At 36.9% G+C, this 27,767-nt stretch overlaps 1 protein-coding gene, 1 long non-coding RNA gene and 1 pseudogene across 3 annotated transcripts; 1 reads left to right on the forward strand and 2 right to left on the reverse strand.

The window, feature by feature from the left end:
- Positions 1-1,210: 1,210 nt before the first annotated feature.
- LOC147514717 (glycine--tRNA ligase, chloroplastic/mitochondrial 2-like) lies at positions 1,211-23,244 on the reverse strand (annotated as a pseudogene). The gene is made up of 26 exons (XR_015212951.1): positions 22,991-23,244; positions 21,872-21,995; positions 20,054-20,140; positions 19,281-19,375; positions 18,368-18,431; positions 18,106-18,161; positions 17,844-17,920; positions 16,511-16,593; positions 9,583-9,635; positions 9,339-9,394; positions 9,170-9,259; positions 9,006-9,092; positions 8,506-8,579; positions 8,351-8,407; positions 8,160-8,253; positions 6,404-6,667; positions 5,735-5,829; positions 5,067-5,157; positions 4,819-4,923; positions 4,434-4,472; positions 3,747-3,836; positions 2,543-2,644; positions 2,198-2,277; positions 1,944-2,029; positions 1,541-1,640; positions 1,211-1,448 (listed from the first exon to the last, which is right to left on the reverse strand). The product of XR_015212951.1 is annotated as a glycine--tRNA ligase, chloroplastic/mitochondrial 2-like (transcript).
- LOC147514718 (uncharacterized) lies at positions 12,364-13,046 on the forward strand. The gene is made up of 2 exons (XR_015209517.1): positions 12,364-12,552; positions 12,783-13,046. It is a non-coding gene; the product is annotated as an uncharacterized LOC147514718 (long non-coding RNA).
- Positions 23,245-23,394: 150 nt separating the features above from the next.
- On the reverse strand, positions 23,395-27,453 carry LOC147514719 (glycine cleavage system H protein 2, mitochondrial-like). The gene is made up of 3 exons (XM_086584893.1): positions 26,989-27,453; positions 24,202-24,461; positions 23,395-23,732 (listed from the first exon to the last, which is right to left on the reverse strand). Exons 1-3 carry the CDS (start codon positions 27,062-27,064, stop codon positions 23,604-23,606), a joined length of 465 nt encoding a protein of 154 aa, XP_086441019.1. The 5' UTR covers positions 27,065-27,453; the 3' UTR covers positions 23,395-23,603.
- Positions 27,454-27,767: the final 314 nt, after the last annotated feature.

Here is a 27,767-nt window from a genome sequence, read left to right on the forward strand (position 1 = left end):
AAAACACATAACACTCTGATTTTTCCACTCAAGTTTGCTAACTGTAGTGTGCAGTGGGCACACGTTTTCTCACAATCTCAATGACAATCCAAGAAAGCCGAGGTCGATTAAACACATCTACTACTTACTATCACACCAACCTATTCCTAATTGAGCTAGAGGTCTTTATTATGTGATACGAGGCATAAGTGTGGTTAAAGAGGGAAAGAAATAGATATTCAAAAAGACAAGTCTGAGAAAATAGGGTCTTCATATTATGTAACTAGAGAAAATCTTGTTCTTTTGCTTCTACACTTTTTGCTCCATACTTAGCCCTTATTTTGGTTTTTGACTCATTTTGATTCTATTTTTGGAGTTCTAACTTTTATTTTTTCTTTTCTTTTGGAAGCTTTATTTTCTTTTCTTTTTCTATTTCCTTTTCTTTTGAAAGCTTTATTTTATTTTCTTTTTCTTTCGAAGCAACTAACTAATTTTTATTTACACAAGTTTTATCTTCTCTTTTCTTCACTCATCATATTTCTCAGATTTATCCAGATAGGTAGGCTGATTTTATTTTATTTTTATTTTTTTATTTTGTTTTATTGAGTAAAAGATTTATAGTTTGTGAAAATGCTAATGAAAGGCTCAGTGGGAGCGACTAGTGGATAATAAATTTCATATAGGTGTAAATTTCTGTCTATACCGATCCAAAGAGAGCCTAAATTCTCGCTTAAGATATGGTGTGGTGATCAAGCAAGTGGATGTGTAATTTCTATACTCGGATTTGACTTCTCCCTTGTGTTATCACTCAGACAATAATTCATATGAGGCTTTTAGGCTAGATGCTCACAGGATATGTATTAAGTGCTCTAACCTCGGTCTCAGAAAAATACTGTCAAGTACAATCATAAATGCTCATGCAAGATGTTTATGAAAAGATGCAATGATTATTACCTACATATTAATCTATATTTCAAAAATTAAATCCTAATTCAAATACTACGTGAGATTTCTAAACTAATATCATCATGGAGAAGGGAACAATACCATTATCACTAAATGCCTAGTATAAACAATATTTATGATTTTTAATATTTTATAAAGAAAAGTGCATAATTTACATCCTAAAAATACCTAATTTTTGCAAATGTTTCTATCCCACCCCCAAACAATCGAACGCTTTGTTTTCAAAGTGTAAAGAGATAAGAAAAAAATTTACCATAGAAACGTGACAAAAATTGGCAGTACCTATAACATAAATATTGTAAAGATGATATGATAACATGAAGCACAATTAAACTGTTACGTACTAACTAACATCAACTCTACTGGAGTAAACATGATAGACAAAAGGTGGCAAAATGTTTTAAAATGAAAGACCAAAATACGCTACCCCCAAACAAAATTGGAAAACTCTTTTTAAATTTGAAAATTGTCGTAGCCAAAATTGCTATAACGGCCAGATGCACCTGCACATCGTCAAAGAAATGGACATGGAATAATAATTATTATTTGACATGACCATACTGAATAACTAATTATGAGGGTGAAAATGTAAAACCTTAAAACCCTGGCAGAACGGAGAGGTCCACTATCCCTTTGGGAAGATCTGCAATATTCTTCAGTAAAGCAAGCCTGTTCATTTTAACTCTTTCATCCTCCTACATTTCAGGAAAATAACGCTTGGGTGATTCTCTTACATATATAAGTGCAATATTCTGAATGTCCATTAAACATGAGGAAAAAGATTGCACGTTACATTTGGAAAAAAACCAAGAAGCATATTTCCGTTTTCCAGACACAAAAGACAAATAACTAGCACTAGACTGAATATATGACATAATAGAAGTTCATATCACAACAGATTTAGAAAAGTTGAACAGTTCAGCCACCAGCCATGACTCAAGTTGCCTTAAACTATGTCTAACATAGTTAAATATCCAATATAAGGAGAAAGATCATACCACCATCACAAAAACATGATTAAAGAAACTGTCAAGTGGTTGTAGTAGTTGAGATGACGCTTCAACAAAATCATCAACCTCAATACCTAAAAAGAACATACAAATAAAGTATTGGTCACAATTGACAACACATCAACGGAAGTAGTAACAAAAAACATAATAATCACATTCAACATAAAAAGAAACTTTGTAACATAACAGGATAGGAGAATTGAACTTAAGCAACATGTGTACAATCAATGAAAAATAAGTACCAGGGTGAACTTTGTTTTTTACTTCCAGGAAAGCACTCCATAGATCTCTCTCCACGTGTTTCAAAGACAGCTTCACTTACCTGAAAAGATCATTACACGAGACATATTTAACTGTACACATCATTTGTGGTGGAATAGATGTTGACGTTGACTACAGATTTCATACTAAATTTATGAGATATGGACTGGACTTGGGTACAAAGTGCTTGTCAAGTAATCATTTGCGATGAAAAGTCATAATTCTCAGCCAAAGTAATTTCATATATAACAATATTTTTTGGTTTGCTCATATTCGGCACTTTGTTCAGGAGAAAGTATTCCATCTGAAGAGAAAAGAAAAGTTACCTCCACATCGGCATTCAGACTCTTCCCACGGATAATCCTTGTAGGCCGAGAATATGCTTCAACAACCTGTGGAAAAAGTTTACCTCTGGATAGGGCCTCCATCTAGTAAAAAGAACAAATTGCCAAGATAACAATGTTTACATGCCTTTGTTCTAAATGTACAATTCCTTTTGATGTTTAGAAAGCTTCACATATGAAAAGCACAAACAAAAGGTAACACCGACCAAAATATTGGGTGAATAAACCAAAAAGAAAGAGAAACAATAATGAAGAGAAGCAATAAAGATAAACCAACTAACTAGAGATTGGGCTGATACAACATGATACAAGAAACAGAACAGACAAATAATAGAGTTGATCCTATCCAACAAAGGTATTGAAATATACGGCCTGAAACACAAGCCCTAAGTTACACCTTCCTTTAGGATGTTTATCTTAAAACTTTTGTGTTTTCAATAAGCTTTTCTCAATCGGAAATAAAAAATAATATTAAATAATGAAAAAAAAAAGATGGAAACAATGCGAAAAAGGAGATAATAATTGTAACATGTGGAAGAAGAGAAGGACAGTCGAGCAACTAGAAAAAGACGTTCACAAGGTTGTGGAAGACTGGAAGGGATCAAAGAAGGGTTACATGATTGGGCATGTGATAATCCATGTTTCAAAACGGTGACCTACCAAGACTTTATTTGTAACCGGGACACATTTGTACTATAAACGGGCTTGTAACTGGGTAAAGGGGATCTTCTTGGGCATTGCGTAGCTCCTTGCTGCGTGGCCTATTTATTGTAATTCTATAACGTTGTCATATTAATTAATTGAATTTTACACATAAAAAAAAAAGTGTCCTGTATGTGATCAAATTGGATAAGGTAGGGCTGATTGCCACAGCCACCTTTACATTTCAGAGACAAAGATTAAAGAAAACAAATATTGAGAATTAGAAAAGGTAAAAAACTAGCATTCCTGTATTTCAGAATGGCATTGACGGACCCTTACAGGCTTACAACGACCAAAAAAGCAAACACAGAGGACCTCAGCCCCATAGTTTCAAAAGTTAAGTTGACTACTACTAAATTTATCTTAACAAGATCAAGAAGTAACTTCCTAGTAAGCCAAAGTCAAACAGCTGAGTACCTTCCACAGTTTAATTTGCAAGTAAGACAATGAAATATGATACCACAGAATGTTTTCAATCACTTACTTTAATGGCAGATTTCGTAGCCAGGCAGGGAAAATTTGAACGCTCTAAAAGGATGGAACGAACAACTTCAGGACTTATACCCTTGTCCACCTGCTAGTGGAATAAAAACAATAGTCACTGACTTTATACACCTTTGTGTAACATAGTCACAATAAACTACAAAGAATAATAAATCATGTAAAAGATAAAGAAGATTTCCAAGGGTAATAGGTCCGTTAAGTTTGAAAAGGAAATCACATAAAAGATAGAGCATTCTTAAGAAGTGTATGGGCTAAAAAAATTACTTTTTCTCTTTAAACCAGGTTAGAAAACACTTCCATGATCTGCATATTTTATCAGATGCATGAATATACCTTGTCTGGAAATGAGTTATTCAACTAGCAATTTTTGAACTATTGGTACCATTTCAAAATTTTACCATTCGGGAACAAAACAGTTTTTAATTTTGTGAAATCAAGAAGAACAAGCAACATTTGACATGAAATTTGAAACCTACTTTATAACAGAAACAGACACAGAAGAACTAGGTAGATTCTTTTTCCTTTTAGAATCAACTAAATCATGTAGAAATTGAAATTTGAAATTAAGAAAAGTTTATACTGCTAATTTTATACAGGACGGTCATAACACATTTTCTCATTAATTATAAACCATGATACATATGCTTCATGAGGAACTAAAACATACCAGGTACTGCTCAAGTCTCCGCGTAACAAATTGGTGAACCTGAAAAATACATTATGTTTATATCTATCATACAGAGTACTAAACAAAAAAAAATAAAAATAAAAACGTAGCAGCTGTCGATATATGGTAACCAGCTATCACAATCGTAACTAGTTAGTGGTAAGACAGGTTTCTAATAAATATGAGGTCCCACCCACGGGGCTAAAAAATTCAAGTACCATATTTATGATTTATCTGAACTGATACGTTCTTGAGTACGCTAAAATGGAGATCAAATGCATGAATATCTCATTATATCTTAATTCTTAATGGATGACCACTAATATGTAATCTATTCTCATGTGCATAGATTCCTTCCACATAAACCAATGGAGCTAAAACTCACATTATCTACAACAGTGTGATCTACTTGAATGGGTTGAACTTCTGCAGCAACTTCTAAAGAACTCCGTATATCCAGGTTCTTGTCATTTTCTACCAATATTTGAACCTGATACAAACAAAATCAACATTAGAAATTTCATTTTAATCAGTTTAGACATCTAAAACGAATATAATGTGCTCTAGGAAAGTCGGTGAAACAAAACATATTTGTACTCCCAAGATAAATGTAGAAAAAAGTAACAAGCTTACAAGACCATAGGAGATTCTTCGCAGGCCGAGCGGGTCATTAGTAGAAGTAGGTTGGCAACCGACTCCGAATAAACCTACTAGAGTATCTAGTCTGCAGATCACATAATAGAATTCGACCGTTAAGAACATCACCAGCACAACTTTTTCATCCTAACAGAAGAATAATGGCAGTAGGGAATAAATGTGGGAGCAAATAAATTATAGGTAACTTAGTAGAAAAAATATACTCTACATGATATCTCAGAATAGAAACAGAGTTTGTTGTGGGTGTCTTCTTACCCTGAAAACTAGAACGTAAATTTTTTAAGCAGTGAGAAAGAATCACGAACACATAATTTGGTGAGTGTATACACATGCAATCATAAGTTCTGACCAGAATAGTGCAGCTATTTTTATATGTTTTTCAGATGACCTAGAGTAAAATAGTAAACACTTCCCAAAAAATACCTTAAAGTAACTCTAAACATGACCTAGCGTAAATAACCTCTAAAGAGCAGCTAAACATAAATTTGGGGATCAAAATATAAAAACCAATCTGGGTTGGTTCATATAAAGGGATTGTAACCCTAGGATGCATCGACTTCAAATCAAGAAATTGTGAAGTAAATAAATCTCAAGTAAGCTGATTACATAAGCAAAAGAAAAGTGAAACTTTAGGTGGAGTTAACCTGTCAGCTATTGCTAAGACTATCCCAGGATCAGTTTTTGGAAGTGTATCCCCAGAAAATCTAGGAAGCATGATTTCAAACAAGGCCTCCGCAATCTGTCGTACAAAAATGCAACAGAAGAAAGACCCATTGTCAAGTTCAATTAAAGTAATAGAGACAATAGCTATAACCCATTCAAAGACATAGAATTAGGAAAACCTCTTAAATGAAATACAGCAGATCTAATATTACATTCATGTTCTAGTTACTGTCATAGAACTCATCAAATGCAGTTACCATGAAAATGGAAGTCAGGGCATCCAGACTCTTCTGCATCAAAAACTGGACCACGATAGGATTCTCCCTTAGTCTATACTCTCTTGTAGTCAAAGTAAATCTCATGCAGCTCGAGGTAAAGTTGCTTATTTATATTCTTAATGTAGTACTTTTATTTTTATTATGACAAGTAAATACTTTAAATTAATGATGTAGACTTGTTCAAGTTTGAGTCATGATACAATTTAGTGAGAGGATTATCTCTAACATAAGAATAAAGGCCTTAAAATGACCATGATCAATTTTAAATAATTAAAGAAGTTATTAGCCACCCTAATCTCCTAATCAAGTCAGGACCACTTATATATAGTGAATCGATATTAAGAAAATATAATAATAATAAAAAAACAATACAGAATTATATGCATAGCCCGGAGTGCAACAGCAAGTTATAAACAACCTGGCAGAATAACCATCCTTCAATGCATAATGACGTGCCATTATTCCAGAAATAGAAGTGAATTCAGTAACAACAGCAGTGGAAAGATCAGCCATAGCTAGCATGGCAGCACCTTGGACAACTTGGAGCTGATCTTTATTTAGTCCAAAGGCCAGGCTTAATTTTGTAACAGTATTTTGAACACGCGTCATCTTATCCAGCATCGTTCCTAGCTTCTCCTGTTTTTCCCACATCGATGTCATCAAGATATAGAATTCAATATAAAATGACCAAAAAAAAAAACAGATTGACACTTTATTGTAGGCCATGAAATCAAAACACACCAGATGCTTTGATAAGCTTGTTTCCTAGGTTCTGAAACTTTCAATTACTGGTAATAGTTCCAAGTTTCACTTTGGACATGCTTATGTTTTTAGTTTTAATGAAGGGAAATCTTGTATCAGCACACTGTTTCTTTGACTACTTTATAGTACTTATTTTTGAAGCTCCTGTAGCCTATCGAATTTGACCACTAGTGAGTGTGAACAAAAGAGATACATTTTTATTCACACAAGAGCCCCTCTCATGTGATACTTAAAAATGAACATTAGAGGTAGTATAAGGAGTTCCACTTTAGAGGAGTTGCTAGATGCTAGCAAAGCAACAAGCTGGAAAGATGCTAGATGATAACGAGATTATTGCAAACTTTAGACATAGAAGAATATGGGTGTCATCTATTCCTTTTAGAGTTGCTTTTTTCCTGGGATGGGCTATCTTAGGTGTATAGAAACCATTGACAAGGCTCAATGCAAGAGTTATTGGATATTGCCAATGAATGCTCTTCTTGCAGCATGGCTGGGAGAATGTGGACCACATTCTTGCCAAATGTCTGTTAGCTAATTGTGTGTGGGAATTGTTCTCTTCTTTCTACAAGCCTAGGACTCCTTCAGATAACATTAGGGATACCCAGTGGGAGACACCATTCTACATGATCTTTCACCAAAGAATAAACAAAGCGAAGCATCCTCACAAGTCAACAGTGTGGGGACTTTGGAACGAACATAATCGGAGAATGTTCTAGGACAAGACTGAGGAGATGGAAAAGAGTCTTAGTGGAAACCATGAAATCCTTGTATGATTGGTCAAGGGGTATCACACAGATATACTTTAGACCTCAAATTGAGGTCAACCAAAACTAAGCTTTGTCAAGGGGGTACTACTAAATGTGAAGAGACAATAGAGTAATACAAACAGTACAACTGTAGGATTCCCTTTAATCAGTTTTGTGCCCCAATAAAAACTGAACATGTCTATCCAACATGAGATATTTACTACATAGAGACAGTAGTACTGTACATGAATCTCATTGAAATTCAAATGTTTAGGACAAACTATCTTGATTCACTCATGTTATAAGTCACATTTACATTGGTATGTTTGCCGGTTTTTAACACAAAGATATTATTCATTATTCAAAAAGAAAATCCAGAAATTACACACTAAAACGAAAATAAAGACACGAACAGGACAATAGCGCCATTCCATGAGTCAATCTGCAGTCATGGCAAATTGTCAATTAATTGGATGTCTGGATTGGCCAAGTCAGTCATCATCCATGTCTACAGACTACACAGAACCAAACTAAACAATGATTGGTTTGTGGTTCGAGCTAGGTGAACACTAAAATATTGTCTCCAAAGGATTATCAAGGTTTAAGATGAAAAGGCTTACATGGAACAGAACCCCTTTCAGATGGCTTCTGAAGTCGTAGAAATTTTTGCGGAGGTCCATTTCATAAAAAAAATTGGCATCCTCATAGCGAGCTCTGCACTAATTTAAAACAGCACATTAGAGGCAAGTGCTGCACTGCTTCCCTTTCCCATGCACAAACAAGAAAATTAAAGCAGGCTCAACATCTAAACCTGAGGACAGCTTCATTCCCTTTTCTTACTACTGTCGGATTGATCATTCCATTTGCTACTTAAATAATAAATACGCAAGTCAATATTCCACAAGTGAAACATTATATGCAGCCAATATTTTAAAGAGCTAAAGATAAGCTCAATTGAGCATCCTCACAGCAATGAAATACGGTAATAGCCTCCCATCATCATCTCTTATGGAAAAATACTTCTGGTGCTTTTGCATAACCTGCAGGTAGATTGGAAATTATCACATCAGCTCAAGATTGGATATATAATTTATGTTAGAGTTATATGTGAGGTTTTCCATATTGTAAACAGACTATTTTCCTATATAAGTAGAGTGTGAGAGAAGGCCGAAACTAATTAAGCTGTATTCTCTTTTCTCTCTCCTTTCTTCTTCATTAGCAATAATATAATTTTACTCTTTATTAGAGTAAAGAAAACAGTTAAATATATCATTCAAGCATGTGTTTAGCCCTTGCCAAAGGAAGATTATATATTTTAACTGCAGGCATTTCATGTACAAAGCTGAGGGTGTTACAATGATGATTTTTTAAAATTGCTAGAGAGAAAAATAACTGCTGAACGGAATGCAGATTTAATAGTACGAATAGAAACATCATCACATCTTCTAAAAGGTTACATAGCTTACCATTATTAACAGATCTTCAGGGAGCTCTAAGAATGATTCATTGAACTCTCCAAGTATTGGAATAGGTGATTCAACAAGATTTACAACCTACATTGCATGTATTAGAACTTCAACTCTTGCTTATAAACAAACAAAATCATGTGGAAGGGGAAAATAACACCTACCTCTTCAATTAAGGTACTGTGATTAACAAGATGACCCCCAACACTTTTTGCTAGAGAATTTGAAGCATCCAATATGTTTTTCTTGCGGTCCTGTGTGTCAAAAGCAACTTCAGAATATCTGACATGATTGAAGTGAAAGGTAAAAATTAAACTTACACTTTTCGCATACCTCAATATTTATTGAAATTCCTACTTTCTCCATTACCCTAACATAATCTTCTGCATGTTCTACTTGGAAAATTGCGTAGATTCATAAAGAAGCTCATTGAAATTTGAAGTAGAAAAGGAAAATGTCTCACAGATAGTCTTAATACATTGTAAAATAACAACTGGAATATAAGATGAAACAAAAAACCAACGTTTAAAGAAATGAATACAAATCCATACAAATAAAATGATACAAATGCAAGCATCTACCTTAATAGTAGCTGAAGGAGTATTACGGAGACCACAAGACACGTTCCCACTACATCATCATATAAAAAATTGAGGTAAGTTACATTTATCGCAAAGTTTAGCTTAGTAAAGATATCTACAAATGCAAATTCAGACCTGTCAATGTGGCAATGTTACACCACCATAAGAACAAAACATATTAATATAAGTTATGTGCTCATGGCAACGTTTTTAAATGATTGGGGGAGTCGAGCAGGGTTTTACAACCCATGTGTTAAATATGCCAACACACTGTTACAATGGTCTTCTTAAATGGTCAAGCAACTGTGTTTAATACGTACAAACATGTTTATTACATAAGGCAGAAAAAAAACTGTGAAACCAACATTTTGAGAATTATGATCGGTACAGAAATCTTCAAACACTTGTAACATATGCAAATTTACGAATAAAAGTTGTTGCATATTTTAAAATTTCTAAACCAGAAACAGCTTAAATTTAGGAGGAAGGAACTTGTCAATGAACTATTTCGCAATTATAGGTGAATTTTTATTATTTTTTCTTAGTAAAATTCAATTGTATTCATAGAAAGACAATAATGTTTACAATGTTCAAAAGTCTAAGGAGCTACTCGACCACACTGAAACTCCCCAAGACCCCAATTACGCAATTACAAAGCTCGCTCATCTCACTAGTCAATCCCAATTACACATGAAATCAACAAATGTTACACCCATAAACAATGGAGTAGCACATCCCCAATCACATAGGAGTTTTTTTTTATTTCCCCTACCAACTTATGCAACTCCCTTCTTTTTGTTAAAAAAATCCTCGTGTTCCTTTCTTTCCATAGTTTCCATACAATGGCATTTGGTAGATGATCCGCTAGCCATTTGGCAATGCTAGAGAGTGGAACCATCATGATAACACTCTTGCCCAAGGCTTCCTTGATATTTGATGATGACACCCAAGTCCCAAGCAATATTGAAAGATACATAGAATAGTACCCAAATTCGGAAAGTGATGGGACATTTGAATTATATCAAAGAAAAAAAAACTTGGAAAAGATTTGTAAATCAGAAAAGAGACACTTTCAACAAGGAATTACAGACTGACTACAGTAAGAGACCTGGACCCGGCGTTCGTTGGAGTCGTGGAAGCTCAGATCGTCCTATTCTTTTTATTCCTAATCTTTAAATCCCTATACTAGAGACTAGCTCGATCCTCCTAAGATATTTCGACCACGCGCCGCTCCGGCGACTTACAGATCACGGGTGACCCTATCCCCGCAAACAGTTGTTCAAAAGATGTCCCAGAACATTGAGCCCCTTGGTAGTATATATAAGAATTGAAAGAATAGGATGAGATATCCAAACAATAAAATTAGAACAACAACAGACTAAAAGATATTGTAATATTAGTCCTATTGGGCCTATACTTGGGCCCAACCTATGTACACTGTAACTCTGTTATTATAAATAGAAGATGGGTCTTACTTTGAGACCTAACTTTTACTGTCTCTCTTTCTACATGGTATCAGAAAAAAAACAGGAAGAGAGAAGTAAGGAGATCAAACCCTAGTCACCACCCTTAGCCACCACCCTAGCCGCCACCCCCTTCCTTTCTTCCGGCTCGGCGACGATATTGCGCCGACTGTGCCGCCCGAGTCTCTTCATCCGAAATCCTGACTTGTGCTGCCTCCTACTGTTTTCCGGTAGGTTTCCGGCGTTTATCACAGTTTTCCGGTAGGTTTCCGGCGTTTATCACATTTTTCCGGCAGGTTTCCGGCGATTATAACTTTTTTCTCACATCAAGGTACTATTCTTTGCACTATATCCCTTATCATGACGGATAACGACTCTAAAGGTACGGATGATGTCTCCTTGTTGAATAATTTCTCTTCTTCAAAGAAAATTACTACCGCTTCTTCTTAATGGGCTGAATTTCCACTCTTGGGCTCGTTACGTTTCGCTTATTTTTGGGGGCCAAGGGAAGATGGATTGGCTTGTTCCCAACAAGATGATTTGTCCAATTAATCTGAGACCCTACCTACAATAGTTGGTCCATGACCAACCAGTATGATTCTAAGTTGGTTGTTCAACTCTATGGAGCCCGATGTCTATGAGATGTTTACCTTTTATGAGATTTGTTGATGGTTTGTGGGCTCTCTCTCCGAAATGTATGCTACTACGAACAATGAGGTTCGAATTTATGAGCTCTACACCGCGAGTTGGGTCGCTACCACGGGGGCTCTTTACTCGCCTTAGCTTACTTTGGGTACTTGAAGAAGTTACCGAGGAGCTTTCTACTTACACTTCCCTATCCAAGTATTCGGTATGACACCTACTATTATGGCGGCTCTTGAGCGTGAGGAGAAACAGAGTTCATCGGTTCCTTATTGGTCTTCACTCGATTTTTTGAAGCCATTCGCGCACTCAAGTTCTCAATCGCACCTCTTCCATCTCTTGGTGGTATGCCATTATTGAAAACATGAAGCGTCGTGTTCGGATTACTTCTTCTCCGGTGGTTTTACGATGCACCGTCTTACTAGCGATCGGATGGCGTTTGTTGCTACTACTCGACCCCGGGGTCTTCGGTGGCTTTCGTTCTCTTGTTCCATCCGGGAACACTTTCGTGGGCGCTTTGCGATCATTGCGAGGGCGTGGCCACCTTATTGATAGTTGCTATCGGTTGCATCCGTGAGCTTCGTCCCCAAGAGGGGTCGAGGGGCTTAGGAGGCAACAAACCTCGTATTGCGCGACTATTGGCGATATTTACGGTAGTCATCATTCGGGGGAGTTTCGAGGATTACGGGACTTTTACCCAAAGACAGATTGATCAGCTTATGCATGCTATGTCTCTACGTGGGGGGACATCTAGTACTTCTGCCATGACTGCTGCCACAGGTACACCTACTGCGTTCCATATTCGTTCCCCGCCTCCATCTGGTTGGGTCCTTGATTCCGGGGCAAATGATCATATGACTGGTGAGTCTAGATTATTGTCTGATAGCACACCCTTTTCACATCATGTCCGCCTTGCGGATGGCTCATACACCACTATTACCCGTAAGGGTACTGTTCAGTTATCCCCTGCTATCTCTTTAGAGTCAGTCTTACATGTTCCTCACTTAGCACTTAGCCTGTTATCTGTTAGTCGTCTTGCTAAAGATTATCACTGTTCTGTTGTTTTCTTACCCCATTCTTGTTATCTTCAGAACCTGAGTACGAAGCAGATTTTTGGCAGGGGCTATGAGCATGCGGGACTATACTACTTTGGAGATCCCCCCCTTGTCCCAGTACCTGTTCCACCAGTATCGAGTTTGCATGCTAGTGTGTTGCCTGTGTCAGGCCGTTATTTGTTTTCTGGCGAAGTCTTTGAAAAGTTGGCATGCTCGGTTGGGCCATGTCAACTTCAAGTATCTATGTACTTTATTTCCTGAATTAATAAAAGCATGCAAAAATACTCTTTTTCATTGTGATACTTGTTCTTTGTCTAAACATGTGCGTAATTCTTATATTCCTCGCCTTTCTAGATCTCCTTGTATGTTTGATGTGATTCATACGGATGTTTGGGGCCTTTCTCTGTGACTACCCTCTCGGCCATAGTACTTCGTGTGACCTTTATAGATGACCATACTCGGTGTACTTGGATCTATTTACTTCGCAAGAAATCTGAAGTTCTCCTATTTTCACTCGGTTTCTCAACTCATTAAAACTCGGTTCAATATCGTGGTTCGCGGACTTGATTCGATAATCTTGAGGAGTATGTTTCAACGAATTTGTCGCCCGTCTTAACCAACGGGGTATCCTTCAAAGAATCGACACGTCCTTATACACCGAAAGCAAAATGGTGTTCTTTGAGCGAAAAAATCGAGTCTTATGGATGTAGTTCGGTGTTTGTTGCAAGGTATGCATGTTCCTCGATCCCATCGGCATTATCGCGGTTCTTACCGGCTACGCTACCTTCGAAACCGCGACACCCAAGTAGAGTTCTTAATGGTAAGGCCCTCTGCAAGTTGTATACCCGATCGTGTTCTCGTTTCCCATTATTCCCCTGTTTGGGCGTGTTTGCTATGTTCATGATAAAAGGCTACGAACGAACCAAATTGGATGATAAATCCATTCGATTATGTCTTTCTAGGGTATTCCCCTATGTCCAGGGGGGTATCGTTGTTATCATCCACCTAGTCGTCGCCTCTATCATACCTTGGATGTCACATTTGTCGAGCATAGTGCATATTTTGGTCCTTATACATCTGTGCAGGAATCTTTGTCTTCCCCAGAGGAGGCGTCTTCCACTGTTTATCCTATTCCTCGCCTTTAATACTCCTTTGGTGGTCCCTCCTACTAAACCTTTACAGTGTATACTTTCGTCGCGACTTCTCCTCATGCTTCGTCGCTTCATGCTCATGCTCGCCTAATTTCCTCGGTAACATTCCTTCACCTTCTAGTGATCTACCCATCGTGATTGCTCCTCTTGTTGACTCTATGATTGCTCCCCGTTGATTCTCCCATTTGTTGAGCCCCTCGATTTCCTTCCAGACCGGGCATCCCCGGACAAATACGGTTTTCCCACTAACCATCCTATTCGCGGTTTGTCTCTTTTATCGTATGTGTATCCGCTTCCTATCGGACATATCGACTTGGTTTCCTCTATTCGGATACCGCGATCGGTTCGAGGCTCTGTCGGATCCACGTTGGGTAGCCGCTATCGCGGTGAGATAATGACCACTCGGAGAATCGGACTTGGGAAATGGTTGCTTTACCTCCCAAGACTTCATACGTTGGATGCAAATGGGTTTTACTGATGAAGTACTTGGCAAATGGTACGGTTGAACGATATAAGGCCGTTTGGTTGCTAAAGGGATTTACATGTACTGGGCGTGACTTTGGTGCGACGCTTGCTCGGTAGCCAAGTTAAAATCTGTTCGACTTCTTATTTCCCCGGTCGCCTCTTATGATTGGCCTCTTCATCACTGGATGTGAAGAATGCCTTCCTTCACCGGAGAGATCCGGGTCGGACGATTTACATGGATCCCCACCGGGCTTTTCGTGGTGAGGGAGTATGCTAGGAAAGTTTGTCGACTCGTAAGTCCTTATATGGGCTTAAGCGATCACCACGAGCTGGATTCGATGGGTTCAAGGTTGTCAGGCTTCTGATATGGATTTACCGAGGTGCCACTCGGACCATACATTGTTTGTTCGGGCGGAACTCACGGGGCCGCTTACTTATCTGCTTGTATATGTGGGCGACATTATTATTACGAGAGATCATCGATCGCATTGTACAAATTAAGGAATCCGCAGGAAGTCTTTTGAGGTTAAAAACTTGGGTCCCAGACGTTACTTTCTTGGCATTGAAGATTGCACGTAGTCCCAAGGGAATCTCTTTATCTCAACGAAAGTATGTTCTAGATCTTCCGACCGATCTGGGGATCTTTGGGTTGTCGACCGGTTTCTACTCCTATGGTGCCTAACGGCGGTTAGTTCGCGCATTTATGGACCATTATTGTCGGATCCATCGACTTATCGGTACTTTGTTGGCCGTTTATTTATCTAGTTAATACTAGACCAGACATTGCCTATGCTGTGAGCAGAGTTAGTCAGTTCATGCATGCTCCACGTCAATCTCATATGGATGCAGTGGAGCATATTCTGAAGTACCTAAAGTCTTGCCCTGGCTTAGGTCTCTTCTATGCAGCCCGGTTCCACGGGGTCCCTTAGAATCTTACACCGATTCGATTATGGAGGTTCTATTGACAGTCGTTCCACTACCGGCTTATGTGCTTTTCGTGGGAATCACCTTATCTCATGGAAAAGCCAGAAGCAATCTGTTGTCTCGAGATCATCTGCTGAAGCTGAGTATCGTGCCCTGGCTTTGGGCACTTGTGAGATTATGTGGTTCGCGATCTATTTTGGGAGAGAGCTTGGTTTTGCCTGATCACGGATCATCCGTGATTTCATTGTGACAATCAAGCCGCCATCCATTTAACCAGTTCAGATCCTACATGAAGCCGGACTAAGCACATAGAGATTGATGTGCATTTTCTCATGGGAGAAAGTTCGTCTTTGGGATTGTCTCCCCGCCCTTTGTTAGGACTAAAGGCGCACGTTCGCGATACTCTTACCAAACCAGTGGGACCTGCTGATCTTCGCTCTTCCATTGGCAAGTTGGGTCTATTGGATATCTTCGCACCAGCTTGAGGGGGAGTATTGTAATATTAGTCCTATTGGGCCTATACTTGGGCCCAACCTATGTACACTGTAACTCTGTTATTATAAATAGAAGATGGGTCTTACTTTGAGACCTAACTTTTACTGTCTCTCTTTCTACAAAAGAAAACAATACAGAATCAACTAGATCGCGTTAAGCATTGCCTAACGGAGATTCCCATCTAAACACAAAGTCTCCAAAAGGAGTGTCACACCATTCCTCCCATATCTTTGACCAAAGGAAGATGAGAACTTATTTCAAAATAATCACCTCCTCCACTGAGTGTAATGTATCCTCGAAATGCCACCGATTCTGTTCCAACTAAAAGCCCCACATGATTGCAAAAGAGGCAATATTCCATATCTTACATCCTCTGGAAGAATGAACCCTCAAGAACCAAGCCTCTAATAACTCCTTCACGGAGCAGGGAACAACCCAAACCACCCATGATTGTTGATCAGAACGACACCACACCTCCCAAGAGAAAGTACAATGGATGACAGTAGGACTTACCGACTATGCATTATTATTTTTATTTTAATTTTTGAAACTGTTAGGTGTTAGGCAGACCCCAACCTGTCTTGGTTAGTAGTTGTTAGTTAGTTATGTACCCAAAACACATGAACAATTTGAAATGCATAATTAAGTGAATGGAGTTAAAACTGATCTAAACTTTCCTTTCTACAGAAATTATAGCCAAGTATAATCCAGACAAGTATCTGTAGCTACCTCAGAACTCCTGCAAACGTGAATGGCACAACAACATCACCATGGAGGGCCAAGACCCAACGAATAGGCCTGGTAAACATGACCTACAAACAATACATGAAAAAAGTTAAAAGCAGATAGTTCTATCAACAGGTCTATCAGCAGTAAAGCATATGACACACAAACTGAAAATTGAAAACTCTCCTGATCAAACAAGGTAAACGTTATCCGAAGAACAAGTTGAAAATTCTAGAATAGAAGATATATCCACTTGGCAAGACAATGTGGAAGGTTCAGTACATAAATCCACCCCAACCATACATAACAGGAGTTCCAATTAAATGCAATGTCCTAAGAAAGAGAGTTCCTTGAACTTTCCTGCTACCCAACCTATGTAGATTTCTTTAACACCAATTGTCTTCCTCTTGGTTGAAGACCTCCATACTATTTCCTCCTCCAATACAATCTCCTTTGAAATATGCTCCACCAACCATATAACGTAAACGGGTGAATAAAAAAAAACGTTTTTATAGTTAAGATTTCAACTTATAATCCCTTAAGTTCCCTTTCCTCAGTGAACGTGGGAATCAAACGGAAGACCTTGGGCCCAACCTCCCAAGATAGGTTCACTTTTGAGCTTCATGAGGACAACTATTATAAGCACTCATAAAGAGAAGGCAGGAAAAAGAAGGGGTCCACTCCTTACCCAGGATACTTTTTAAGTCTAGTAGAGCTGCAATTAGAAAGGACATGAGAAAAGCAAAACAATTATCAATGCCAAGTGCTATCTAAGTGATATGCTGTACATTTAATTCTAATCATCAAGGACTGACATTTTGGTGTCTTTAGCATATTGATATATGTTTCCCCTTTTTGGTGTTTTTAGCTATTGCACCTTACATTGTTCACTATAATGAGATTTTTTTCGTCATTCATGTAAACCAATAACATAATCTAGTAGGAGAAAAGTAATAGACTATTAAAAATTCCATGAAGATTTAGCTAACCGTAAATTATGTAGATTAAACTGGCGGAAGCTTCAGTTTATCAAATCTACTCTTGAATTAAACAAAACAACTAAAACTAAAACAAATCTTTATTTCTCTCTGAAATATTCTCAATAACACAACTCTCCCTCAACCCTAATTACAAGCCCATTATTTATACTAATCCTAAAAACTATAAACCAATAGGAACACGACATGTGTCAACGACTAAAATAGAATAACTACTAGTGGGCTTGCGACCCATGGGCTTGGACTCAGTTAAGGGGTGCACACGTATAACACTTGACAGACGAACTAATGCTCTGCATCAGTAAAACTTTAAATCTTAAAGATGGCTTGTAATTTACCTCAGAATTCCATCGCATGGACTTGACTTTGGGAATGAAATTTTACCAATTGTAGCAGGCAAATCTTCAGCTAAAACCTACCAACAGATAGAAACAAAATCAGGGATAGTTTAATGAACTATGTAAGAACAAAACTAAGACGAAATCTCATCTCAAATAGATCAATGAACCAAGCCTAGATATTTTAACTTGTATATAGTATAGAAAGTGCAGTCTGACACAAAGTGACAAACACGAACAAGGAAACGCATTGAGTTCACACCTCCAAAGCAAGTTGTACAAATTCTTTCACATGAAGATAGACATACTCCGTCTTCCCTGCAATAAGAAAAGAAAAAAATATTCTAAAGGGGTGCGCCTGAAATGTTAATTATATCAAACAAGAAAGTATAACCTATCAAAGAAAGTCACACTAAATCGCCACTGGTAGACTACTGGGCTATATTACTAACGGATAGCAAAAACATGCAAATACAGCGCAATATGCAACAGAAAAGTTTATCAGTGCATCTGAATTAACTCACCATCAACCTTTTTGAACATAGAATCCATTGAGGTATTATATTTTCGGCAAAACACTTCTGCAGCCTGAAAATGATTTAAAAAATAGTTTTAAGCAAACAGACAATACCTTAATCAAATTTCAGTAATATCCCTGCTAAGCTTTACAACAAAACCACTAGCTTAGAAGATACTTGTATAAATATAATCAGGTTCACCAAATACATCAAAACTACCATAACTATGCAAGTAGTGAGATACTATCTACACTAGCCCTCCAAAAAAGCGATGATCAAAGCAAACCAAAAAAGCGAAAATAATTAATAGAAAATCTACAAGACAAACACATATATATACAGCAACATGCAAAAAAGCTATAACATAACAATAAGAAAACAGAAAACACCCATAGGCCACACAGATTCCACAACTGCCATCAATTGGTTAAAACAGCAACCCACCCAATTCCTGCCACCTCAGTATACTTCATAATACCTTCTGTCCTCAGTAGAATCTCTATCTTTTGTTATGATAGTTAGGATTTTTACTCCCTAATCCACTTAAATCCCCATTTTCCCCAGTGAAGGTGGGGATTGAACCAAGACGTTGAGACCAATCACCCAAGTCTCGACCAGTAGCCCACAGAACATCTCTGTAGACTCTCTATCCCCTTCCATTACTCACTAAAAGATGGACTTCCTTGTCCCTGACACTGCTATTTCCTTCATACAACATCTTAGAAAATATGACTGCTGAATGACATGAAAAAAGAACAATTAAGCCTAACATGCTCCACCAATAATAATAAAAAGCAGACATGTAAGTTAAAAAGGACGTGCCTCAAAATTAAGAGCATACAAAGAAGATTATACTGTAGATTAGAAAATAATATGCCAAGCACCAAAAATATTAAATGAGAAACTTGCAAACACAAACCTTAGTGGGATTTCCTTCAAGGTCAAATGCCTTTGCCACTGGAGGTCCTCGAACTTCAGTCTCGTCTGCTTAGAAAAAAGCCCCTCAACAAGAACCTATAAGGGATATTACACATGCTTAATCACAGTCAGAAACATAAATTGGAAATAATACTTGTACAAACACTACAAGAAAATAAGAAACAATGAAACGTCCTCAGAACAATAGGCTAACTATCCTATCCCAACATAGTTTTTTTAAATAAATTGTTAAAAGAGTAACAACTTTTCCTCCTTTTCGGCTCTTCCCCATATCTCCAAATCAGCTACCTACTAAGTGCTAACTACGATGTAATTTTAACAAGTTACATCAATATATAGGTTTTATGGATCCAAAAAAAAATAAAGAATACATAGTTGCAGTTCTCAGACAAACATTGAATGATACTAAGTAAATAGCATGTAGTCATATAGTCATGTGGAGGGTTCGAATCAGCCTATACAGTGTATTAAAGTGATCATACCAAGACACAAACCCTGAGATCAGTACATCACTACATTAGAAAAAACACGACAGAATGAAATCCGCTTCGTCTCTATAGCATTGTTATCTTTTCTCATAACATGCAATCAACAACATTCAGTGAGAATATTCAACAAAGAGAGACGATAATGAAGATATGTTTTAATCAAATTTAAACTCAGCATTGCTACATTTACAATGCTAGAAAAAATTTAAAAGAGACAAAGAAAATGCTACACGAAGGAGATGGAGAGAAAGATCAAGGTATATACCACCAGTCGGCGAGGGGTACCACTTGCAAACACTTCTCCATGGACCAACCTTTGTTTTTCTAGCAACTGTGTGATCGACTCTTTAAGCTGCGGCAAAAACATTTTTAAAGCATAATTTTTCTCTAATTTATTTATTGGTAAAAACAAAATAGACCAAGGAGGCCAAGAGCAAAAACAATACATCCAGAGAAATATAAAACACCAGACCACCCCATATCCAAACACAATGAATGATCCTATCTAATGTGAAACCCTCAGAAAGGACAAGCCCTAAACTTTTTAATAGCCTTAGACCACTTAAGTACTAAAAGATATTGTTAGTTCATAAACATTGGGATTAGGATACTCTAGTCTTGTAAGTTAATTATTGTAAATGAGGTATCTAGTGAGGATTGTAATTTATACCTTTTATTGATAAAAAAAAAGGTTCATAAACATTGGCTACCCTCAAATTGATATGAACTCCACTGATAAATAGTGAACCTCTGATGCGACTGCTACTGAGATAAAATAACCCAAGAGTCGAGACAATGGGACATAAATCTAACTCTCTCGCAACTTGTGAGACCGAGAGAATACAAGATATAGGGATAAAGTACCCCTTTTTGTTACAAATGGAAAAAGTAGCCAAGTAACCTAGGTTCATCGCCTAGAAATGGTGTGCCTGGCCGTGGGGGATCACCCTTTTTCTGTACAAAACATCTTTTCTATTCATATTTTAACTAACAGAGAGTACTATCTCTTGCATCAAGATCCAGAAACTCAATTTTTTTACTAAAACAACAGCCGCCAGATCTTAACAGCCCAACAGTTTACCCCCTCCTGAGTTCACAATCAATACTTTTGTTTTGCTAACAGTACTATTGACCAGGAAAATCCTCATTTCCCCCTCACTTGAAGTTCAAGATCCATCTGCTTTACTTTTTCAAATGATCAGGCAGATGCAGATGCAGATACTCAAGCAAGACAAGTGTGCTTTGGCACGATAGACACGCGCACCATTGAAACCAAAAAGTCAAAACCCAACCTAATACTAATTTTTAGCCATTAGTTTACTTAAAGACAGTCGAGCCACTGATTACATCTTGAGGTGGCATCTCTTCTGTTCCAACTTCGAGAACAAATAGCCTAGGAACCTCTCACCCCTGTCGATTGATTTCATTTAAAATTTAAAATTATTCAGCATAATGAAGTAAGAAGTAATAGGAGTTGCAAGACACTATGAATGACAAAAGGGCATGTAATTTTCTTCTTTCCAAGTGCTGAATGTAAGGCTTCTCCAATAAAGGGTACTCATATTTTGACTAAATTTTTTAACTAGGTGATTCCTTCTACTTAGAACAGAGCTTCTTTTTCTTTTTTCTACGAAATTTATTACTAATAATAGTACTCTCAGAAGACCATTCAAGCAGCTTTGTTCCAATGAACTTTCTGCATATCTCCGTGGCTATGCACTGGGAAGTTCACCAACTTCATTCTCAATTCTCACAAACAATATTCCGACGAAAGAACAGAGTCAGTCAAATTGCAGTACATGGATTTCATTACCAAATCAACAATCAACTTATAGTTTATCCCGCAAGTGTCATATTAGTTGTCAAAACCATGAAAAGAAGCTCAGCCAATATATGGCAACGAAATCATATAGAAATTTCAAGAAAGATACTTTCACCATTTTTCTTTTCTCGTTTTTGAAACATTAATTACGATGAGATCTCATATGAATGGTCTAAATCTTTAAGACATGAAATGCACATCACCAAACTTAGATAGAAGCAGATGATAATAATAAACAAGTACACAGGAAGCAAAACTGACCTCTCCTGTTGCTGGTCTAGTGACTTCTTTGGAAACCAGATGATTGGGCTCAGAAGAAATGCCCAAAGGATGTCCTAGAGACTCTCGTGTTTTCACCCAAAGTTGAGCACATTGGCGTGCTAAGCTGCCAAGAAACAAAAGCAAATAATGTGTTGGGTACTTGGGTGGTACAGAAGTACACAAGCAATCTGTGGGATGGATTAGTTATATCATTGAAGAAATTCTTTTTGTGAGTGAAGGAGCAATTAGAACATAAAAGAAGCTCTCTGTGTGCATATGGAAAATTTGCACCTACTATGGATTCCCAGAGTATGGTTGAGCAAGTAAAGGGTGGTTAAACAAAAAAATAGGGATGCAATATTTTTTTAATGGCAGAATTTTATTTGCTATGTAAAGTGATTGAGAATGTTGTAGATAAAAGTTAATACAAGATTTTGCAGATTGAGCAAAACGATGAGTACTTTTGCAGCTTTGGAATTTGGATGATCTCTAACAATGGTCCATCATGAGTGTTTGTACTTCAGAAGCTACTCAAGAAAACATCTCAATTGCCCCTTCAGAAAGTACAATCTCAAAAGGTTTTGGATGCTTTCCTTCTCTTACCACAAATAATGAAGCAATCAGCCATGACCTTCCTTTTCCTTAGGTTGTCGCTAGTAAGGGTTGTCCAAGCTTTAGCATCCATATGATTGTAAGCCCATAGTCTCTTATCTTCAATCTCCCGAAGCTTAACATGTTAAAAAAAATGACCAAATTCCGCCCACTTTCCAGTTTCCCAATCATTAAGAGTGTCTCAAGCAAAGGTCCCAAGAATGACGCCCATCACTCCAAATTTCGATTTCGATGAGTGGATTTGAGAGAGCCTAGATGTCCTAGAATATAAGTGGGGGAAAGACCATTCCAAAAAAAGGAGCAAGTCAAAAGATAGGGAACAAGCTAGAAGATTTTGTGGTTAGATACATGATTATGATATCACTTGGTTCAGTATGAGTGAGAAGTATGTAATCTAACAAGTGAGCAATTGCCCAAATATACTATGTCTACATGATGAGTAAGTATATATATGTTCTTGGAATGTCAAAATTGGTGCCTACCTAAACTAGAAGAGTAGTCTCAGACCTGCGCATCCGACCAAAATATCGAGCTCGTTCAGTCACACCCACGACACCTCTAGAATCTAAAATGTTGAAACTATGAGATGTCTTCAGAAGCTGATCATACACCCACGACAGTCTGAGATATGCTTGCTTTGATTTCTGATTATGACTACATGTCTTCAGAAGCTGATCATACACCCACGACAGTCTGAGATATGCTTGCTTTGATTTCTGAATATGACTACATCACCATACACCAAAATCAAAGACGAGTGTCGTCGAACAAGTGATTCCATGTATGCTTGTCATTTACATAAAATCAGGTTGAATTGTGGACGCTTTTGTTTTTTCTAAAATAGGACGTCTAGTAGTTCAAGGGATTACATCTAATCTAATTACACAGTTTACTATATATATGCTATGCCATTGCACTTTAAAAACGGAGGAATAGTATTGATGAACTAATAAGAATCAGGAATTATTTGTTGGAACTAGATTCGCATGGTCAAAAACCACAATGTACAACACAAACAAAAAAGGAAATGGAAAGATAAAAGTCGTAAAACAAAAGACCAACGCCGGAAAAGAACTAAAAGAAGGCTCTAAACGTTATGAAGAATCTCACACGGATTCTCTTAGTGATGAGAATCTTCATCTTCGCAGAATTTGGAGTACTTCTCTGAGTCCATCAAAGAGTTAACTTCACCTACATCGCTCATCTCAACCTTAATCATCCATCCTTTCTTAAAAGGGCTCGCATTAACCTGAATATTATGGAAGAAATAATGAAAATCTTCAGAACTTCATAATGTCAATAAATGGCATACATTATTTAGCCATGAAATTTTATAAAATCAAATGCTCTATGCATAAGCATGGAAAGACATTCTAAAACCACAAACCCTGCCACTGCAAGTCAAAAGACTAATTTATCTTGGATTCACAATAAAACCGACAACCCTAAAACTAAAGATGCTAAAGCTTACTAAAAGGAGCAATCTATGAGCCAGAAAATTATGTTAACTGATGTTTTACATGGAGGTAACATATGTAGGATACTCATTATCTTGCTGACTTAGAAGAACATAAGCTTTGCTTCAATCCACTTTAAACAACCATGTAACAATGTAATTCCAGCACTAGAATTTACAGATGTTTAATAATTACTAATCAATTTCACTTTGCACTACATAATTAGTTAGAAAATATCAAGTCAGAAATCAGATCACTCACCAATCCTGGAGAGCTGCTGAGCTCTTCATTAACTTCAACTACTTTCCCTGAAATGGGAGAGTTAATGTCACTGGTTGCCTTCACACTCTCAACGGAACCAAATTGGTTTCCCTGTGTCACAACATCCCCAACTTCTGGTAATTCAACATATACAACATCACCCAAATGGTCTTGAGCATGGTCGGTTATTCCAACGGTAGCAGAATTACCGTCAGCTTTGACCCACTCATGAGAGTTGCAATATTTTAGTTCCTTCACAACTGCAAAGAACAAAGTAGTTTAAGTCAACTAAAGACGGAACACAACATACATAAACAACAATAACAAATCACATGGTAACCATCTATTTTTGAGTTAATTGCAAATTTTCATAGACTTATACAGCCAAGTTTCTGATTGTTTTGCTTTGGCTATATGGGAGGTATGAAATATGTAAGAAATCAGAGACAGGTATAAAGGCATCAATTTGAACAATCCACTCTTTTATATACATTAAGACCTCAACTCCTGATGAAGGGGTTCGAAAGAGTTTAATTTTTTTAAGTGGTTAGTTAAAAGCTTGATCAAGGCATTTGACAAAAGAAAAAGATTGATGCGGAGATGCAATTTTCTGAAAAAAGACCCTACCGTAACCAAAGTCATAGCAGAGGTTGATTTTTCAATGTTAGAAGAGATTGTACACTTATAAAAGGGATGTTTCATATGAATCATACAAAGAGCCTAACAGTACTTAAGCCATAGCAGAGGCTCATTTTTCAATGTTAAAAGAGAGTGTACACACTTACGAAATGGTTATTTCATATGATTCATACAAGGAGCCTAGCACTACTTGCAACAGCAACACATTCTTCATTATGTTAATTTGCTCTAGAGCCCCTTCCTACTACCCACCATTTTTTTCCCCTTGCTATGATACTGCTGATTCACTAGGTTAGTCTAGGTCAACTGTACCACAGTCACCTACTTCAACTATATCACACACAAACTTCTCACCTTTTTCGAAAACATCTAGACAAGTTTCCTTTTTTAGTAATCATATGCAAAAAGAAGACTAACTGTACACAGAGCATAATCTTCTGCATTCAAGAAAAACAGCTAAATGGGTGGAGAAATTCAGTTTCCCGTGTATGTGATCTGGTCTCAACAGTAATCACCCATCCTTTCTCAAATGGGATCAAAATCACATTGGACTGGGACATAACGTTATTGTTTGTGCTTAATTAATATTAGTCTTATATAAAATGAACTTTCAAAAAAAAAAAAAATGCTACTTCTCTTGATCGATAGCTTTTAAACAATATGCTTTTTGTGCACTGAATAAGAGGAGAAATAACATACAACACTAGTTATGAAGCTCAAGCTCAAAATATGGAAAGACAATACATATGTTTTCTCAAGGACTAGAACTAGATCTGCAACATATCTTTAAAGATGAATGTTTATTGATCTTACGTCTGTACACTATTAAAACCAGCTATTCTATTTTTGCTACAAGCTTGTTGAACAATGAAGACACGTAATTTTTCAATCACTAAGCATTTCAATTGGCTTAACTATACTCTGCTCATTTTCCTAACTGCTTGGCTCATGGTTCAGAATATTCCATTCTTTCTACGACAAACAGAAAACAAAAAATGATACACAGAGACACAAACATCCAAGTCGCACCAAATTCTGCAATTAGTTATTTGTAATTGCACCTTTTGTCCTACCGTCTACACCAACTATATATATAAAACAATAACAAGTAAAATATGCAATACAAATTCTAATTACTATAAAAATATGAAATTGTCATCAGGTAATTACCCCTAGCAAAAAAAAAACAGATCTTATTATTGTGCACGTGTGTTTGGAGGGGGCAGGGATACGCCCTCAATGCTCCAGAGTCAAAGTATCTGAATGCCTCAAAACCTAAGATGTAATGTCCAGTGGCATCGACAATCTTTACATATTATGAACTTTTGATCAGATTAGTTATAAAGCAAAAACAACTTATGTCATTTCAGTTTCCAATTCGCACATCACCCAAATAATATAAAAACACAAAATGAAAACAATATAATTATATAAAGATTATAAACCAAATGATCAAACAATAACCATGCTGGGTTATTAAATCGTTGAGTACTCACCGATTACTCGCTGCTTAGCCGACCCGACTAACAATTTAATCCCCGATCACAATCGGGCTCAAAAACTCTCCAAGTACTCAGCCGATTAGCCGAGTAATTGTGTTCACTATTTCAACTATTTCAATGCTAAACATCGAACTCGACATTTCACCGATTCGAATCAACTCCCGATTTTGTAAAGTTCTACACTTTAATCATATTTATTTTAGTTGATTGAGTGTTTTAATTGTTTATTGATTGATTGAGTTCTTAATTGGCTCCATTATGTTGGTATTTCAAACTTAAATATATTTAATTGGCTCCATTATGTTATGAAAAATCGTCCGATTAATTCCGATTAATCCCCCACCGATTACACCTACTCGTTACTTACTCTTCAAACGAGTAGCGATTTAACTGCACAGTAACCATGCCAATACACTAAAACCCATGATTTAATATTATCAAAAAGTACTTCATTAATATAACAACCTTATACACCGTGATCCAAACACAAACAAATAGTAAACCACAAAATAAACAAACCCAATTTCTAAAAATCAAATCTTTCATTCAAAACGTCATTGATATAATACTAAAACATGTTCATAAACAAACATCCACTTAACCACATTATAAAAAAAAAATCGTAAATGGATAAAGATTATTATACCTGAAGCAAATCCTCTGTGTTTGACAGAGATATTTAAATGATGAGCAATTTTTGTAGCCCACAATCTTGATGCCATTTTCGGAGTTTGAGTGGCAGTGAATAAAGAGGGTGTTGCTCTAAACAGTTAATATCGGATTAAATCGCTGATAATCGGCGATTAATCGTATCTCGGGGGTCGAGCGATATGCTTTTATCCGATTTCTCGAAACAAATGAGAAAAATCCTCGCCGATATTATCGGATCCTAACAAGATTAATATTCGAACTGCCAATGGACGGAATTTTGAGGAGTGATGGGTTCCTCAAAATACAAAGAGAGAGGACAGAGAGAGAGACAGCAGCAAAACCAGATCTACAGATTTATCCGCTCTTTAAATATTGAGGACGATGCTCAAAGCTTAAAACATTGTTTTATTCTCTTTTTGTAAAGAAATACTACGGTGCGTACCAATGTCATACTTACATGCCATACTACTTTTCTTGGTAAACCACGTATCTATACTAATCTTCTTTAAAGTTTTACTAAGTTTTTTTAATATACTATTAAGCCCGACCTGCCACCTTGATAGTCCAATACATGCTTGAATAAATAATAAATAGTCCAAATAAAACCCAGTAAATAGATTTATTTAATATTAGCGCTATAGTTTATTTTAGACATAGTGGACTTCTTATGGCTATATTGCATCTTAGGAATAGCCCATAATAAAATCGTTTAACCCATTTACTTGTGGTTGAGTCATATTTTTGAATGAAAATGTTGATTTGAAGGATAAAATT

The sequence above is a fragment of the Coptis chinensis genome, chromosome 2, assembly GCF_015680905.1.
Source record: "Coptis chinensis isolate HL-2020 chromosome 2, ASM1568090v1, whole genome shotgun sequence".
NCBI classification, from domain to species: Eukaryota; Viridiplantae; Streptophyta; class Magnoliopsida; order Ranunculales; family Ranunculaceae; genus Coptis; species Coptis chinensis.

Bases quoted from the DNA above. Each gene is read 5' to 3' on its own strand.
- LOC147514719 (XM_086584893.1), bottom strand. From the start codon at position 27,064: ATGGCATCAAGATTGTGGGCTACAAAAATTGCTCATCATTTAAATATC. The intron at 24,462-26,988 runs GTATAATAATCT...TGTTCTTTGCAG, and splicing joins ACACAGAGGATTTGCTTCAG to TTGTGAAGGAACTAAAATAT. The intron at 23,733-24,201 runs GTGAGTGATCTG...CATAATATTCAG, and splicing joins TCAGCAGCTCTCCAGGATTG to GTTAATGCGAGCCCTTTTAA.